This window comes from Danio rerio, chromosome 2, assembly GCF_049306965.1.
Source record: "Danio rerio strain Tuebingen ecotype United States chromosome 2, GRCz12tu, whole genome shotgun sequence".
Lineage (NCBI taxonomy): Eukaryota > Metazoa > Chordata > Actinopteri > Cypriniformes > Danionidae > Danio > Danio rerio.
Window position 1 is genome coordinate 29817557 of NC_133177.1, and position 19735 is coordinate 29837291.

Sequence of the window (19735 nt, forward strand, 5' to 3'; positions counted from 1 at the left end):
CGCCAACTGAGCCGAGGATCTTACTGTGAGGTGACAGCACCTACTGTGCCACTGCGTCGTCCTTTTTCTGGCTAAATTTTAATGCATAAATGTCAATTTTAAAAGAGACGCCCTTACTATTTATTTTCAGAAAGGATTTTGATTTATATGTAAACTCTGTAGAAGACTCTAATAATTATATTTGATGTAAAACTCTTACCTGGTGTAAAACATTTCAATTTTATTTATGTAACCCTTTTTGTATTGTTCATATCGTATCTTTGTAAATTTTCTTGCATAATAAAACAAAACTTCAACTTTGAATCACGGGAATACATTTTAAAACACAGTCACGTAGAATGATAAATGAATAAAATTTCATAATTTATAACATTTTTATGGTAACTTTGACTTTCTCCCATTTAATTATTATTTTCCCCCAGTTGTACAAATGACAGGACGTGTTATAGAGCAATAAATAAAACGTGTCATTTTAAATCCACATTGATTCAGGTTAAGGGAAAGTGTAACAGGCAGTCTATCCAGCAGGGAAAATTATAAACACACAATATCGATGACATATTAAATTGATTAAAAGACCGTAAACTTTTTACATGTTAAAATGCTGTTTTCGAACTTTCCATTCATCAAATAAAAATGAAGAGGAAAAAAGTTTTAACATCATTAACAATTATTAACACTAGTAATAATATATCACAACAGAGCAGAAAGTCAACATATTAAGATGATTTCTGATTTTTAAGAACATTTTAAATGCTAAAATGTCATCTTTGAATCACAGGAATAAATTTTTAAATACCGTCACATCGAAACAAATAGATTGGAATGATAAATAGGAATAAAAATGTACAATTTATACTGTTTTTATTGAGATTTTGACTTTCACCTATTTATTAATTCATATTTTCTCTCAGTTGTTTAATCATAAGTACAAACGACAAGACGCGCTCGCTTTTGAGCAATAAATAAAACGTGTAATCTTAAAATCCACATTCATTCAGCTTTAAGGGAAGTGTAACAGGCAGTCTATCCAGCAGGGGGAACGAGTAAAGTAAACACACATGGGCGGATCGCCCTTTAGACTGGTGGTGGAGACACGTAGCTGTCTTGACAGATGCCAGTATCCGCGAGAAAGCTCTGGCGGGAGTAACAAAGCTTTACTGTCTCTAAACCTTTGTTACGCTGCTCTTTTTCTATCACGTCGGATTCCAGTAAAAGCGGACAAACAGGGAAAGCGGATGAGTGAGTGTAATGCTCGCTGACGCTCAGTGTTGTTGACACATCCTCGGCTAGCTCTCCGGCTAGCGCTCCCAAAACTTGAGGAGGAGAAATGTCTCCGGACGACAACCCTCACACCCTCCTGGGCAGGATACGCTTCTTAAACAGGTGTATAGAGTGTTTCCGAAAGAGCGAACCTCTGCCGGAGTCCCTGTGTTATGTGGCGAAGGAGGTTTGCTATAAGATATGTAAGGACTCGTCTTCGGGCTCCACTTCCGCGTCCTCCTCTACAGCGGGCAACTCGGGTGGCAAGAGTGTGGTGTCGGTGTGGGACAGCCCGCACCAGGCGCCACACAAGAAATCGTGCAGATGTAACATCGAGCCCAAAAAAGGGACGTGCATACGGACGACAGGGGAGGAGTACTGCAACAGCCACGGCCTGTGGGTCAAAATAAACAAGGTAGAAAGTTTATGTATAGGAAATGCAGCAAGGATTGCTGTTAGGAGCCGTTCTGATTGATCTGCTGTATCATTATTGCCATCAATGTGGAGTGGACTTCCTGGTTGGTGACGTCACCCATGTTATCAACTTTGCAATTATTCAGCTTTTCAGACCACCCTAACAGCTTTTACATCTCCTCTGTAAAAACCTTTGACTTTAATATTGTTTAATAATATAATTTTAAACATGACTTCATTCAATATTCAGATGTTTTTATGTGCATATTCAGATATGTATGCAAATCAGCACATATTTAATGAAAAAACTAATATTTTGCATATTTATTTAGTAAACTTCTTCAACTATTGCAAAATAAATGTTTGCATTTATGTAGCAATAAACTGAGGATCTATTGTGATACTTATTTTTAAAATCTTTTTACATTATTCGCCAGCAGTATCTTACCTTTATTAAATATGGAGAAATGAATAGGTGTTCACCACACAGGTGTTTGTGTGGCTCTGGAAATTCTACACTGCTCTGCTCAATGGACATTCAAATGAGAGTCAGCGTGTTTTGCTTGTGTGTTGGTCTGATTTGTTTGAGTGCTCTGTCTATCCCAGGAGCAGCTGGAGGAGTATCGGGCAGGTGTGGACATTGAGGAGGGCTGGATCCTGGTCTGCAAACACACTGAAGGAGGCGACAGACTCGTCCCGGTCGAGTCTGCTGACACTATCAGCCGGCAACAGCAACTCTTCGGATATGACCACAAGCCTTGTAATAGGTTTGTGGCTTCGTAAAGGCCCACCATTCTTTATTTCGATTAGTGTAAATAAAAATTGGGGATGAAATTATTATATTTATATATAATTGTTATAGTTAAACATGTATACAAACCCTATAGTATCTATACTCCATTAGTTTTCTTGATGGATGGATAGATAGATAGATGGATGAACTATCAGTGAATTGATGGTTTATGTGAAATTCAAATGTTGACCTAAAAAGTAATGTATCTATATCTTAATGGTTCAATAGATCTAAAGTGCCAATGTTGTTTCCAAATATCTTGTAGGTGGGAGCAAGTGGTGGATGTGGAGAACTCCTTACACATGGGTGCCAAACCCAAGGTGGCAGAGGCGGATGAGGCTGCTGTTCGAAAGTTGAGGCAAGTGAAAACTTTGACCGAAACATTTCAATCTGTAATAGAATGTTTAAAAATGTGTCCCCTATAATATAATTAGCTGTTTCATACATTTCTGCATGTTGTCTAGTACTAATAGGCAATACAGTGAAAATACATACAGCTTTGGAAACAAAAAATTAAGAGACCAACTGAAAATTCTCTGTCTGTAGGTTTACTGGACTTGTTACATATTGAGTAAAATGGTAATCTTTGCATTATTATGTAAAGATATGATAACAATTATTTCAGACTTCAAATAAAAATAACATTGGTATTGTGTTGTCCTAGAAAAAATAATACAAACGTGCATAGCTGTATAAATATGTTTTTGCAAGAATATTCCAAAATAAGGCTATCCTTCTGTTTATTAGGCAATAAATACTCTTCATATTGATATCAGAATATTAAAGTGTTAGTACACCCAAAAATGATTTTTCCTTATCACTTACTCTCCCTCTTGTGGTTTTAAACCTGTTTAAATGTCTCTGTTCGTTAAACACAAAAGAAGATATTTTGAAGAATGCTGGTTGCTGTCACCCATCAAATTCCTTAGTAGGAAAAAAAAAATTAAAATATTTATTTTGGGTTCAACAGTAGAAAAAAAACTCAAATAGTTTTTGAACAAGGGAAGGAAGAGTAAATGATGACAGAATTGTCATTCTTTGGGTGAAAAAGAGTTGCATTGAAGCCTTTGTATTTATACCCTGAATTTATTTTATTTTTTATTTTTTTAATTAATGCATCCAGAAAATAACATGGGCTGTGCCCAAAATCGCCTACTACTCAGTAGGTACTGCAATTGCATTTAAACATACTACTAGGCCATTAGAAAAGTGTGTTCTATGTGTACAGTATGAATGTCAGAAGTATGAATGGACGTACTGCATCCGCCATTTTGTCATCATCACTTGACCTACCTACGCCATTTGTGTCGCTGCACTCCCATTCATGATTTTTCTTGCAGTGGATCATGGGATAGCGTAGCATCCATCCAGTGCGCACTTTATTAGAAACTTTATTAATTTATTATAATCTCTAACTGATATTATAAAAGTCTGTTGTGCATTCATTCAGTTTAAAGAGATTTTTTAAGTTATGTTGAAAAAAAATCAGTATGTACTGTATACGACTAGGGTCTGCATGCTTTGACATTATTATTATTTTTATTATGTTACATATGACATGTTTTAATTACATGTTATTAAAAAATATGTGGCTTATAAATAACTAGTAAGAATTTATTTTTTTGATGGGACAAGTAGTTGTTTTTTTTATGCTGGACCGTTAAAAAAAACTTACCGTTTAACCTAATATACGTCAGAAATTTTGTTCTTAATAGTCTTACAAAAAAGTCCTACATTTTACTTTGTGAAACCTGCAGAAACCCTGAAATAAATAAATAAATGTCATATCACTGATGTGCATATTTGGTCCTCAAGGTATGTGCCTCCGACATGGACGTTTGAATGTGACGAGGACCTCGTGCACTACTTCTATGACCACATTGGAAAGGAGGATGAAAATCTTGGCAGTGTGAAGCAATGTGTGACCAGTATTGACGTGTCTTCTAGTTCGGTATGTGATGGCACAGTATCATTCTGCATTACACTGAATAGCAGAGAGCTGCAAACATATCAGATGTTTTCGACTAGTAAGGGAGTTGCTCTGCTTGAAGGAGGACCCTAGTGGTGGAGCAAGCTGTCTGACAGATGGAGACACGGAGACGTACTGGGAGAGCGATGGCATGCAGGGACAGCACTGGATCCGTCTGCACATGAGGAGAGGCACTGTGGTCAAGTAAGGACGACTGGTCTGCTAGCGACTGTAATTAAAAAGGACTTTTTCCACACTGTACTTAAATCCAGTTGGTTCTAGATAATTTCACAAGTTATGAAATCAGGTCAGTCTGTTCAAACTTTTGTTTTAATGATTTAATGGTTAGTGGACTAGCTCAAAAACAAACTCTTGAGTGTTCTTGAATAAAATACTTTTTACCTTTTAAATATTACACACTAGTAGGTAATCAATAAGTGTGTAGGAAAAATGTACAAAAATAAATATCTGATTTTTCACTGAACATATTAAAACTAGCCTATTAAATCAGCTTATTGTCTTTTTCCACAAATAAATGAAGTGAAATTTATGACTTTTTTCAGGTTTCAAACCTTGTCTTTTTGTTCACATCAGATTTGTTGTTTGCGTGCGTGCGTGTGTTTGTGTGTGTGTGCGTGCATGCGTGTGTTTCTGTGTGTGTGTGTGTGCGCGTGTGCGCGTGTGTGCGTGTGTGTGTGTGTGTGTGTGTGTGTGTGTGTGTGTGTGTGTGCGCGCGCGCGCATACATCTGTGTATTCATTATCCATTTATGTTTCGTTCTAAAACTAAATGAATACAATTCAGTTTGACAACATAAAGACATAAATGTTTTCTTCATTTAGCAAACTGATATTAACAGTGGACTCAACAGATGACAACTACATGCCCAAAAGAGTGACCGTGTACGGTGGAGAGGGGGATAATCTCAAGAAATACAGTGATGTAACCATTGACGAGTAAGTCATTTCATTTAATGATTATTTAAAGCCATTTGGATGATATATATTCATTTATATTCTTGTCGGCTTAGTCCCTTTATTAATCCGGGGTCGCCACAGCGGAATGAACCGCCAACTTATCCAGCACGTTGTACGCAGCGCATGCCCTTCTAGCCGCAACCCATCTCTGGGAAACATCCACACACACTCATTCACACACACACACACACACGCTACACTACGGACAATTTAGCCTACCCAATTAACCTGTACCGCATGTCTTTGGACTGTGGGGGAAACCGGAGCACCCGGAGGAAACTCGCATGAACGCAGGGAGAACATGCAAACTCCACACAGAAATGCCAACTGAGCTGAGGCTCGAACCAGCGACCTTCTTGCTGTGAGGCGACAGCACTACCTAATGCGCCACTGCATCGCCCCAATATATATATATGCTTAATATATTTAATGCAGTACATTTTTAAGTGGTTTTTAAAGTCCATTTACTTTTTCATGCAAGTTACTATTTAAAATGAATAAGCTGTAGCAATAGCTCTTTTTTCAAGTTATAAATATGTAGAAGTTATGTAAGATGCTAAATTTTTCAACACTATGGCTTCATTTCTCGCTCTCTCTCAGCACCTTGATAGGAGAGGTGTGTGTTCTGGAGGACATGACATCACATTTACCAGTTATAGAGGTCAGGATTGAGGAATGCAGAGGTAAGATTCTTCACACATTTCCATTAGAAACTAGCATGCATTCAAATGCATTTATAGTGATCATTTACTTCACTTCATTATTCATGGACACATAGACATCACCTACCTAAAAAGTAAGAAAATAAAAAAAAATACAAAGGAGAACATTAACATTTTGAAAACTGAACTGAAACTATATTATTAAAAATAAACATGCGAGACTTAATTTACGTCCTGCGGCAAATTAATTTTTAATGTAAGTTTAGTGATTTGCTTGAGGTAGGGCAATTTATTTTTATGCTTTTGATGAAGTAGCATTCAACTTAAGAGCTCTTTATGCTGCGTTCGCACCAGACACGGAAGAAGCTGAAAGCTTCTATCATTCAGGTTCAGTTTCTGGAGAAGTTTATGAACTCACAGAGCTGGGTACACTTCTGAAAGGATCTAGTGGACTCAGACACAGCTCCAAACAAATCGACACTGTTTTTCAGCCTTCATAAAGCACATAAACACAACTCTTCTCTCAATAAAATCCATGTTAGCCATTTAGCAACAAAGCTCAAGTCACTGGGCAAACAGAAGCTCCGACTATGACGTGAATCCGCGTCTATTGTTTAGTGAATTTGATGCGCGAATGAAGAGACTAAATTTAAAACGTTCACACGCGAATTATCCACGCGTACTGCATCTGGTGTGAACACAGCATTAGACCATGTACTGGACCATTTCTCTGTGTGTTGCTGGTATTATCTTTAAATAAATGTTTATTTAGGCATATTTATTTATTCCTTTATTATTTATGTACAATAATTGAGACATAAAATAAGATGGCAAAATATAATGAATAACGAAAATGTAAATGAAAACATGAACGAAAAGGCTTATTCATTGACTGCCTTAGTCCTATTATTTTATAATAACAAACACATCTCTCTATATTTTATTTATATATATCAGTGTATATGTATTATTTATTTATTTAAGTAATTTATTTAGGCCTACTTATTTGTATGTAGGTTTGTACTTTTCATTTTAGTTGTCTTTTATTTCTTTAATTTTACTTTACAAAATGAATCCTCATTTCACTTCACAAGTTTACAATTATAATAAAGCTTGTTAAGTTTTTAATGATTACTGAAGGAATTATAATGCTTTGTTTCATGATTTCATCTTCATTTACAAGTAGCAGGGTATTTACCGTCTCTCTCTGCTCCCTGACTGCATAGTCGCAAACTGCGGTTATACCTAAAAACACGTTCTCAATCCTTCAGTGTGGCGGAGGTACAAGGCGAGACGGTAATGCTCATTTTAAAGTGTCACCCACTGTATATGCTATTTAACTGCAAAATAACTATGTTTATCTATACAAACTTTAACTGTTAAAAGCGATTTGCTGTCAGTTAAAGTTATCAATAACTTATAAAGTTATGGTAACTAATAACCTCAACTTTCTGAATTTGATTGTAATGCAATAATGTGCACCTTTTGAATAGCTGCTTTGAAACATTACTTATTGTGAAAATAGCTATTGAAATAAACCTGAAGTGAAAACTTAAATATAACAGCAATACAGTCAAAGCATTTTGTACTACTACAGCAAGTCGGGCTCAAAATGTTTTAGTTTACACATGTATTTAGCATCATCCACTTTTAATTATATTAAAACTCTTAACATCAGACGTAATTGAGGCATTTGCCGTCATCTGAAAGAGAAAGCATGATTAGTAATCTTTATTCATAATATATATTTTTGTTTTAGATGAGGGAATCGACGTACGGATCAGGGGTCTAAAGATCAAATCGTCCTGCGAACGTGACTTGGGCCTGAATGCAGATGTGTTCCAATCTCCCAATCTAGTGCGCTATCCGAGATTGGAGGGCACACCACCTGATGTCCTCTACCGACGTGCACTGGTAATTCAAAGGTAACAACCGGCAACATGTCAATTTCTAAGGGCTTTATTTGAGCTTTTAGTGGCACTCAGTGTTTTTTTTTTATGTGTGTGCATGTCTGTAGGTTCATCACACTTCTGGACAGTCTATTGCCTCATATGGTGCCTGCATGGGACTACAGTCTGGGAACATTCAACCAGATCAAAGTTAGTACTCTTGTCTTGAGCAAATTTGTCCTATGCCATTCTTTATACTTTCAGTAAGTAGTTTGTGTTCACTGTTCATGTCTATATGTAATCCTCCATCATTCATGTCAGTTTCTTTAATTATTATTATTATTATTATTATTATTGGTGAACTTACTGCCTCATTTAATTTCTTAATAGAATATAATCAGGGTAGCTGCTGGTCTTTAAAAGGTCTTAAAATGCCTTAAAAAGCCTCAAATTCAGATTTGATAGGTGTTACCTAAAAAAAAGTCTTCAGTCTGATGGAACCAATAATTTTTTTACGATCATTGAACAGATATAAGAAGTTTTTTCCTTTGGTAGTAATTGTGTTATTGGGAACTAAGGTAGCAGATCAAAGCACATTTAAATAAAAATGTATTCACACAACTATATTTGGCTTGTTTTGACACATTGTTAACTGCCTGCTCTACCAAATGGTTAACCATATTTTGACTGTTTTACATAATGACTGTTAATAATGATCGTTTAAATAATGGTTTACACTACACAGCATTGTTGGTTTACAAAATAATCAAACAAACATAGTTCTGTTGCACTACTAAACTTGATTTTGGTTTTATTGTAACAACAAAAAACAAGAAAACACAATAAATGAGAATCTAAAATATTTTATGGCATACTTCAAAAAAAGATGATTTAGTATTAAAATTTTTTTTTATATTTGATTATGCTTTTAAATAAATTAGTTTTACACTTCATTTTTTTTATTTTATAGTATTTGCATTGATTACAGTAATTTTACCATAAACTGAGATATCAACCATTTGATAGAGGTTGTTATCTTAGAAATTATGAAATGTGTTGGAAAAAATGCAAGTGTGTTAATTAGTGACAATTTCTTTTCTTGGTGAGGAAGTTAAAGGCTTAAAAAGATGTAGCTAAGCAATAAGTATTTTACATTTTTGGTGGGGACAAAATATAAAAATACCAACCAAGCCAGTGAATGATGTTGATGCCATGTTTGCAACATTTTAGGGTAACACTTTATTTTGATGGTCCATTTGAGTATTAGTAGAAACTTTGCAAGTACATGTCGACTTACATTAACCCTAACCCCAACCCAACAGTCTACTTAGAATCTAATGAGAATTAGTTGGCATGTATATGCAATATCAATTAAATTCAACAAACAGACCATCAAAATAAAGTGATACCCATTTCAATGATTATTTACAATCTAGTATTGCAACATGATACTGTACATGTCAGGAATTGAGATTAATGTTTGATTTTGTTTCTTTGATCTCTGTGCTGGTTAGAGCATAAAGCAGTTCCTGCTGTTGTCCAAGCGTCGCTCTGCTCTCATCACCCAGTGCCTGAAGGACTCCGAGACCAGTAAGCCTAACTTCATGCCCCGCCTTTACATCAACCGTCGCCTTGCCATGGAGCACCGGGACAATCCCACTCTGGATGTCACATGCAAAAATGCTGTTTTAACTCAGGTAGTCCACAAAATATGTACAGTAGATTTGTGTTTTTTTAATATTTCCCTAATGATGTTTAACAGAGCAAGGAAATTTTCACAGTGTGTCTGATAATATTTTTTCTTCTGGAGAAAGTTTTATTTGTTTTATTAAGGTTAGAATAAAAGCAGTTTTTTTTTTTTAAACCCATTTTAAGGTCAAAATTATTAGCCGCTTATTTAATTATCAGCTATATTTTTTCGATAGTGTACAGAATAAACCATCATTATACAATAACTTGCCTAATTACCCCAACCTGCCTAGTTAACCTAATTAACCTGGTCAAGCCTTTAAATGTCACTTTAAGCTGTATAGAAATGTCTTGGAAAATATCTAGCCAAATATTATTTACTGTCGTCATGGCAAAGATAAAATAAATCAATTATTAGAGATGAGTTATTAAAACTATTATGTTTAGAAATGTGTTGAAAAAAATCTTCTCTCCGTTAAACAGAAATTGGAGAAAAATAAACGGAGGGTTAATTCAGGGGGGCTAATAATTCTGAATTCAACTGTATATTCAGATAAATTCACAATAATGCTTGGACTAATGTCTGAGAATAAATTTTACAGAAATAAATTTAATTTTAAAACACATTAAAATACAAAACATATTTTAGAAATGGAAACCTGTAATATAGTTAGATTAATGTTTTGCAAGCAAAATGGGGTCTTGGTTAGCATGAAGAACTTCTTTCTAAAAACTGACAAAAAGGTAATCTAACAGCCCCCTTACATTTAATATTTACTGTGTTTATTTTTCTCTTGTCTAGGTTTATGAGGGTCTGAAACCATCTGACAAATATGAAAAGACTCTGGACTACAGGTAGTTTTTCTCTCTGGTGAAATCACAAGAATTGTACTAAACTTTATTTAACTTCAAATAGTCTAAATCAGGGGTGTCCAAACTCGGTCCTGTAGGGCCAGCGTCCTGCAGATTTTAGCTCCAACTTGCCTCAACACACCTGCAAAGATGTTTCCAGAAAGCCTAGTTAGAGCTTGATTAGCTAACCTAGATGTGTCTGATTGGGGTTGGAACTAAACTTTGCAAGACACCGGCCCTCCAGGGCCGAGTTTAGACATGTCTGGTCTAAATGCTCCATAACATATTAGACATGGTTGAGAAAATTAAATGTACACGCATATATTTTTTACTTTTGTACAGGTGGTCAGCGCGATATGACCAGTGGTGGGAGTGTAAATTCATTGCAGAAGGCATAATCGATCAAGGTCATAAGCTTCTTACACACCCACATTAATTCGCAAATTTGCAATCAAATTAAACACGGTACCCTTATGTGCGATTTCCATCTTGTAGGCGGAGGGTTTCGAGACAGCCTGGCAGACATGTCTGAAGAGCTCTGTCCCAGTTCGTCAGAGTGTCCTTTGCCTCTACCATTCTTCACTCGCACATCTAACCAGGTAACAACTACGCTTTTATATCGACTTTTCAATCCAGGATCCTGGGATATCCGAATGTTTATTCTGCCAAGACACTTTGACCTAAAATATTCACGTAAAGTATCCCTTGAGATTTTAAGTTTACAGGTTAACAACTTGATAACATGTTCACTGATCTCAGATATAAGTTAATGGTCACATGAAATGCAGGTCAACAAATGAATGCATTGTTGATTTTGCATTTTCTGGAAAAATAAGTCACATCTGACTATAAGCCACACCAGGGGCCTCATGTATCAACGCTGCATACGCACAAAAACTTTGCGTACACCAGGTTTCACGCTCAGAATCGCTCACATTTGGATTTACTAACGATGAACTGAACGTCTGAATGTAAACAGCTCCATGCCAGCTTCATAACTGGCGTACGCACATTTTTTGTGCGTGTCTGTTTTATTTCCATTGGCGACTCCTAGAGGCAGTTGTGTTAAATTGCACTCTACAAAGTGTCTTTGAGCCTTGCAATGGCAGCTGTATGAGACGGGTTCATCTAGCAGGTATATAAGGTTTCCATACCATGCAGTTGACCAGCCAAACATTAAAGCGCAAATTGCAGCGGTCGCCTGTTTTCCCAATGTAATGGGAGCGATCTACTGCACGCACATTGCTATAAAGACACTATCTAAAGAGGAATTTGCATGCGTGAATTAGAAACTTTCCATTCAATAAATGTGCAAATAAAATATGATGCACAAACTTATTAATGATTCCTAATTGTCTTTCTCGTGATAAATAGTGGGCAAAATCTGATATGTAGCGGGGGGGGGAAAAGAATGACTTTATCAGACCCTGTATTCAAACCGAGTTTATGCTCAAACGTGTCAAAACATGATGACATGCGTTTTTCGAGCTGCGCCACTGAGACTTTTAAAGGTACTGCAACATTTTTCACCTATAAATCACACTATTTCTTTTTTATTCACTCAGTGCGATGTTTAGACCCAACTGTGTTAACCGCATCAGCTAAACTCTCTCACTCTATTTTTTTCTTTTGTTGTTCATTCCAGAGGACAAATTTGCAAATAACATCGCTTTTCTCCGGTCTACCTCTGAAAGCAGCACCTCCAATTCACATTCTGTTCAAAGTTTCTCTTTTTGCTTTTGCCTTTGCTTTTTCGTTGGGTTTTGTAGTCAGTAGAGTCATTTGCATATTCATACGGGGGAGGAGGCAGGGAGGGGTTTTGTGCTCGTGCATGTTGCGCTCAGTTTCATGTTCATTCGGATGTACAAAAGAATATGCGTGAGATTCGGCGTACGCACATTTACAGCTTTGTGCGTACGCAATGTTTTAGTATGATTTCCACGCAAGTCTTAGTACATGAGGCCCCAGATGTCTTGTTACGATGAAAAATAATCAGTTCATAGTTTCATTCTTAAAAAGCTCTAAATAATGCAGAATCTTTATAAGCATTATAATTTATTTTAGTTATCCTCACTTTTCAAAACTGAAATTTGTTGCTCGTTTTTGTTTTGTTTTTTTGATGATAATAAAATATACAACTTGTATTTTGTAAATTATTTTAGTTTTTTATTTTATTATGTATATTTTTATTTTCTTTATTTTTTTAAAAACCCTCTTGTAGCCCATTCAGCTGGGGTTCACTCTGTATGAACGTGGATATGGAAGTTTTGAATATATTATTGAATAATTATTCCACTGTTTTGGGACAGGGAGCTGGAGAAGCCAGAGACTTCTATGTGCCAAATCCTTCATGCCGAGAATTCAACAAGTTTGAGTGGATTGGGCAGCTAATGGGTGCAGCTCTTCGTGGAAAAGACTTTCTGGTCAGTGCCAGAATTTCCAATTGTACCTTATCATTTATTTATATTTAGCTTTAAGCTAGCTGTAAATGAGATTTCATAATATTTTTCCTTTAGGTTCTGGCTTTACCAGGGCTGGTGTGGAAGCAGCTGATTGGAGAAGCGGTCAGCTGGACTAAAGACTTCCCTGCTGTAGATTCAGTTTTAGTAAGAAGCCCAAAAATCTCTTCTTCTGTCTTTTCTTTTGTGCAACTTTAAGCAACTGCTGGACTGTAATGTGATTCCTTAGGTGAAGCTGCTGGAGGCAATGGACCACATGGACAAAGAGACGTTTGACTTTAAGTTTGGCCAGGAGCTGGTGTACACCACACCTCTGAGCGACGGGCGGCTGGTAGAGCTCATTCCTGGAGGAAGCGGAGTGGTGGTTCGATATGAGGATCGCGTAGAGTTCATTCGCCTCGTACAGAAAGCAAGACTAGAAGAGAACCGAGAACAGGTAATATAACACCGAAAAAGGCTTAGGGTTAGTTCACCCAAAAATGAAAATACTGTCATTAATGACTCACCCTTCAAAACACAAATTAGGGTATTTTAGATGAAGTCTGAGCGCTTCCTCGTCCTCCATAGGCAGCTACTTTCTAGAAACCAAAAGTATTCCATGTGACTTCAGTGGTTCAACTGTAATCATACTGTAATCAAGATCCAAGAAAAAACACTCACCAGGCACTTTATTAGGTACACCTTACTAGTACCGGGTTGGACCCCCCTGTACTTTCAGAGCTGCCTTAATCCTTTGTGGCATAGATTTAACAAGGTACTGGAAATATTCCTCAAAGATTTTGGTCCAGATTGACATGATGGTGAGTGTATTTGTGTTTAAAAAAAAAAAAAAAAAAAAAAACTTGTTTGCCTTGTATCAGATCAGGCTACACATTTATGCTGCGGTCACACTGCATTTTTCTCCCTATAGACTTCCATTAATACGCACGTAAATGTGTCCGACAAGCCCATCTGACAAGTTTCGCAGTTTGCTGCATTGGAAAGTTAAAGCTTGGTGAACTCTGACCTGCGAAATTGCATAACATGATTGCGTGAGACTAATCGAAGAAGAAACATGACCTTTCTGGACAGAAATTTAAAACATGGACCAATAGCTCACTTTAAGTGTCTAATCATCTTGTTTAATCATCTTGTTTAATGTTTTCACTGCGCCATAAAACAGAATTTTGCACGAAAAAACTGTAGTGTGATCACAGCATTACTCCTTTGAAAAGGGGTTACTTTGCCCCAAAAACTAAATTTTACAATGACGATTACATTCCACCAACAAGGAACATTAAAAGTAAAAGTCTTTGAAAGTGATGGTACCACAAAGCAATGTTCATTAACAGAATGCAAACTCCTGCTAGGCACATTAGCCTGAAATAATGGCTTCAGGTAAGGGGGTGCGAAGCCAGTGATTGTTTTAGCAGTGCCTTGAATTTGATGCGAGCAGCAATTAGCAGCCAGTGTAGATTGATGAATAAAGGTGGACGTGTGCTCCTTTCAGTTCAATTAAGACCACTCTCACTGCCGCATTCTTAAAAGTGTTGGGAGACTAGCCAAATGAACACTGCAATTGTCCAGCCTGGATAGAACAAGAGCCTACACAAGCAGTTGTTTTTATAGGAAGAGTCTGATCTTCCTGATGATATATATATAGCTGAAATCTGCAAGATCAGACAGTTCTAGTAATCTCATTGGTAAAGTTCAGAAAGTTGTTCTAAACTTTTTTCATTCTGCTGAACACAAAAGAAGACCTATTGATGAATGTTGGTAGCCACTGACCTCTTTTTGTAGGGAGGAATTGTATGCAAGATAATGGCTAGAGGTGGAGGGTAAGTAAACAATGACAATTTAGATCTTTGGGTGAGCTAGCATTGCAACACTTGTATTTTTATTTCAAACTTCTTTTAGAGGACATTGTATATTTCTCAGATCTGTCTACAAACCCTGTTCTTAATCCATGCTGTGTTCCCTGCACTACAGATATCTGCCATGCAGGCAGGATTGGTGAAAGTGGTGCCACAAGCTGTGCTTGATCTCCTGACATGGCAGGAAGTAGAGAAGAAAGTGTGTGGAGACCCAGAGATCACAGTGGAGGCCCTTAAACGCCTCAGTGAGTCATACAGCAGCCGGCATGAGCATTAAATAATTCACATTCTCTGCCTCAGCATGAATTCTCGAAGGCACTGAACCAAATAGTGGATGAAACTAGGAGCATTACAGCCCTGAACAGCAGTGCTTCTCGGCTGCTTCTGTTTCATGACAAATATGTTGGGTTAGATTTAAAGTATCACATGGACAGAATTGATTGTTTTGCTAGAATGATTGCTAAAGTAATGCAAATTCTCAAATATATTACAGGGTTCCCATGCTTTTTGAAAGTACTTGAATTCATATGTCTAATATTCAAGCACTTTCAAGGCCTGAAAAGTAAAAACAATTGTAGGTTGTTAAAAGTGCTTGAATTTGTAGTTTATGGTGTTGTTTCAGTCGTTTTACTGTTCTGCTTTCAAATACTGAATGAAAAAAAACAGAATTTCTTCATTTACAATCTTAAATTTAAATCTTGTACAAGAACTATGACAAATAACCCCCATTTGAACAACATTTCACAAAAACCTTTTGAATACTACCAGTATTGAATTCAATGAATTGAAATGAATGGTGCTTAAAGTTCTTGAATTTGCTGTCCATGAACGTGTGGGAACGCTGATATTAATATTAATGTTAATCAATCTTTCTATCAGCACGATATGAAGACTTGGAGCAAACAGATGTCAGAGTGCAGTACTTATGGGAAGCGCTGATGAACTTCACCAATGGTTAGTGAGGTTACTTGTTATACACAAAACGACCGTTTCTAGTCATTTGTAAAAGGAAGTGCTTCAGTTTCCAATGTTGTTATCTTTTTATTTCCATCAGAGGATCGTAGCAGGTTTTTGAGGTTTGTGACTGGCAGAAGTCGACTTCCTGCACCGATCTACATCTTCCCAGACAAACAAGGGTAAGATTTGCATAAAGTAACAACACATTCATTTAGGTTGTTATGAGCAAATTATTGAGCAAAAGCTCTCTTTATTTTTAGGTCTGAAACTGAAGATGCACTTCCTCAATCTTCCACATGTTCCAGCACCCTTTATCTGCCCAAATACCCAAGGTATGTTTATTGCTGATGTTTAGTTCCTCATATTAAGTTAATAAATGTACCACCTTTTTTTTTGGCTGCATGTTAAACGGTGTGCTTCCTCCACAGTGCTAAAGTTTGTGAAGAGAAGCTTCGCTATGCTGCATATAACTGTGTGGCCATTGACACAGACATGAGCCCATGGGAGGAGTGATTGCAACTGATTTTGCCATGTTTACCAATTTTACACACAGAATTTTGGCATAAATGGACTGTAGCCTTCAGCATCGTGCACATGACCATGTCTACACTATTGCCAATTACATCTGTACAGTATAAATAAATATGTTATACACAATACCTGGTTTGCTGTTTTTCCATGGATATTTAATCAGTATTTTTAATTTAGTAAGAATGTTTTGTTCAATTTAAGGTAACAAATTAACTGGAATATTTTATTTTTTTACACCTTTAATTGATATAGAAGAGTATAGAGTATAGAAAGGAAAGCAAGTGGAAAGGGGAAGGAATGGCATAGGACCTCAGGGCGGGTATTGAACTTGCGTGCCGTGATCACCAAAATGCGATTTGTCAACACACTAACCACTACACCATTAGTGCTGACAACTGGAATTATTTTTAGAAACTCAAGCAATATAAACTTGAAGGGATAGTTTACACAAAATCACAAATTTACTGATCCTCCAGTGGTTTCAAATCTCTGAGTTTCTTTATTCTGTTGAGAAAAAAGACATTATTTTGAAGAAAGCTGAAACCTGTAAAAGTTGAGTTTCATAATAGGAAAAACAGCTTTCTTCAAAATGTCTTTTTGTGTATTTAACAGATGAAAGAAAGACAAACATGTTTGGACCATGTAAAGGGTGTGGTTGAACTATCCCTTCAAGAAACTTGATTGGTGAAATAGTACACATAATTAAACATTTTTAGACATAATATTTATTAACTACGGGCTTAATTTAGATAAAAGTCAGAATCAGAAATAATAAACATAAAAGTCCACAGTGTTTAGCAATGATTGTCCTCATAAGAATGTTTTTTTCTTTCTTATTTGACAGACTTATTTTGTGCAGTTGGTTTCTTTTTTTTTTGCTTGTGTTAAAATGGCCAATAATAACATGACTTAAATGTCCTTCTTTTGAGAATGTTTTAGACTAAAGAATGAAATATAGATTTTGTGTATTTCATAGTTAGTTCTAATACAAAATCCTTTAGACGATGAAAAGTTGCATAATAGGAAAATATGAGTGAAAAGAAAATCCACAGCTTTTTAAATTCGGTTTCAATGCATTTCATTTTACTATTGTCAGTTCAACATACACATTTTTGCCATTCTGTACAAATTGTACAATAAGTATATATATATATATATATATATATATATATATATATATATATATATATATATATATATATATATATATACTTTTTCAATTTTTATTTATTCCTGTCATTTACTTCTGTTAGCTTGCTTAATTGTCAGCATTGTCCATTAACAATCAGCTTGCATTTTGACAAAATAAACTATACTTTTTTGATTCATATTTTTGTAGAAACCATTATACATTTTACTTTTCAGAAATCTGTGATCAGTAAAGTGTTTTACTGTGTGCATTTATTTTAAGCCAATTTTATAACATTATATTATGTTATTCATTCATTTTCTTTTCGGCTAAGTCCCTTATATTACATTATATTATATTATATTATATTATATTATATTTGTACAACTGTTTTTGAAATTGTTAATATTCAGAAAGGTTTCTTGAGCAGCAAATCAGCTTTTGAATGACAGGATCTTAACAATAAAGACTGTAATGATTCTGGAAACATAAAATATTGTTAACGAAATAATATTTAGTAATATGAGGCCAGGCCTGTAGCCAGCCTGGTGTGAGGGGTGTTTTTTTTTTTCAAAAATTTGACCTATTTGCAGTTATACGCCTCAGTTTCTATTTTAATTTTTAATTTTTTTTATATATATATATTTTGCTGGATTAGCTAGTCAGATGTCATCATAATCACACTTTTTGATGTACTAAAAACATTTCCTAAATAACTGCAATAAAAAAAATTTAAACAAGACTAATTTTTAAAATACAAATGTATTACATCATATATCATTAGTAAAAAATTGGAATCTGGTAAAGTTTTAAAGTAAAAAACTAGCTCACTATCATTTATTAGGCAGACAACAAACTGGCCAGCACATTCAAATGTCCTCAGTCACAATTAGGCAATTTCAATATATATATTATAAATTGAAACATAATAATAATAATAATAAAATCTTCAGAATTATTCTGGTAAAAAAAAGTACATTTGAAAATTCCTGGATTTCAACAATAGCCAAAGTATATTCAAATTAATGTAATGGTTCGCTTCTGGTGCTTCTCACCTTTTTATTGCTCATTTTGCGGCTACGGGCATAGACCACTTTGAGGGATGTAAACTAAAACATTGGTCCCTCTGTCCTGTTGTATATGTGTAATTTTTTTATTGTTTCTGAGTGATTCCAAGCTGTTTTAACATTAAGTTATGATTGATTTGCTTCTTGCTACAGTTATGAAATAGTTTGATAACAATTTGTCAAACCTCAATTTTTAACTGAATACAAGAAAAATAACTTCACGGCATTGAAGAAAAAATACAATAACACAAAAGAAAGAAGACAGAGAGAAAAAAAATACACAGCCTCAAACATTAACAAAAAAAGATTGTCATGAGCTTTAAGAAACTTATTATTCTTATTATTATTAATAAGCTTAAGAGATTCAATGTTGAAATGTCAACAAGGAAAGTATTAAAAATAGGTATTGTTTTTAGAAACTTATTTTTGTGTATAAAAAATTTACAGTGTAACACAAAAAAAATTACAATAAGATCAAGAGCATGATCATCATCCGAGAAATACAGAAATATATCTTTTATAGACAAATTTAAATCATGTTTAAATAGGGATGATAAATAAAAAATAATGTCATTCCAAAGATGTTTAATGTGAGTGCAAATATAGAATAAGTGAAATAAAGTCTTTTCATGTATATTGCAGAAAGTACACAAATTAGATATATCAAAATAATTAGCAATTTGGGAATTTGTAGGATAAACATTATGCAAGATCCTAAAATGTATTTCTCTTATTTTGTTGGATATGCTGAATTTTTCAGGTAATAACCATGCTCTCTTCCATTGAATGCAGTCAGAGAAGTTGGTCCAAAAAAATTTACATCTTGGGGTGGTACATAGAGTAATGTAACAATCGTCTGACATGTCTGTTGTCACATTTTTTATCAAAAAAAGACACTCCATCCAAAAAAAGTTTAGGCATAATTGTTTCCCTCTCATTAAAGTAAAGAAAAGTCTTTAATAAATGCACATAACTTTGTGACAAACTCTTTATAACACAGTTGAAGGATTTAGCTGGCAAAGGGAAGTTATACAATGTCCTAAATTCTTCATATTCCAAAATATTGCCATCATTTTTAAATAAGTCCAAAACAAAAACTATTCCTCTTTCAAACCACTTATCAATAAAAAGAGATTTCCCACGAGTTAAGACAATAGTTTGATAACAAGCAGGAAATGTTCATGGGCCAATGACATCACCACATTGAAGTGGTTTACTGTTTTATATATATA

The 19735-nt window shown here is 35.2% G+C and overlaps 1 protein-coding gene across 2 annotated transcripts; it reads left to right on the top strand.

Moving 5' to 3' along the window:
- The first annotated feature begins 1064 nt into the window (after window positions 1-1064).
- hectd3 (HECT domain containing 3) lies at window positions 1065-16433 on the top strand. Of its 2 annotated transcripts, none has more exons than NM_001077159.2 (21): window positions 1065-1678; window positions 2284-2444; window positions 2736-2828; window positions 4286-4421; window positions 4522-4643; window positions 5281-5394; window positions 6016-6098; window positions 7837-8002; window positions 8095-8176; window positions 9481-9663; window positions 10458-10510; window positions 10850-10914; window positions 11003-11106; window positions 12817-12930; window positions 13024-13113; window positions 13196-13402; window positions 14935-15064; window positions 15699-15773; window positions 15874-15955; window positions 16037-16108; window positions 16205-16431. In NM_001077159.2, the coding sequence occupies exons 1-21, from the start codon at window positions 1331-1333 to the stop codon at window positions 16287-16289; spliced, it is 2565 nt and encodes an 854-aa protein (NP_001070627.2). In that variant the 5' UTR covers window positions 1065-1330; the 3' UTR covers window positions 16290-16431. The 2 variants fall into 2 exon arrangements, with proteins under 2 accessions (NP_001070627.2, XP_009296823.1); XM_009298548.3 differs by having other exon boundaries at window positions 1080-1678; window positions 4525-4643; window positions 16205-16433.
- Window positions 16434-19735: the final 3302 nt, after the last annotated feature.

Coding starts and splice junctions, on each gene's coding strand:
- hectd3 (NM_001077159.2), top strand. CDS start 1,331: ATGTCTCCGGACGACAACCCTCACACCCTCCTGGGCAGGATACGCTTC. Junction 4,422..4,521: donor TTGACGTGTCTTCTAGTTCG/GTATGTGATGGC, acceptor CTCTGCTTGAAG/GAGGACCCTAGTGGTGGAGC. Junction 15,774..15,873: donor GCTGATGAACTTCACCAATG/GTTAGTGAGGTT, acceptor TATTTCCATCAG/AGGATCGTAGCAGGTTTTTG.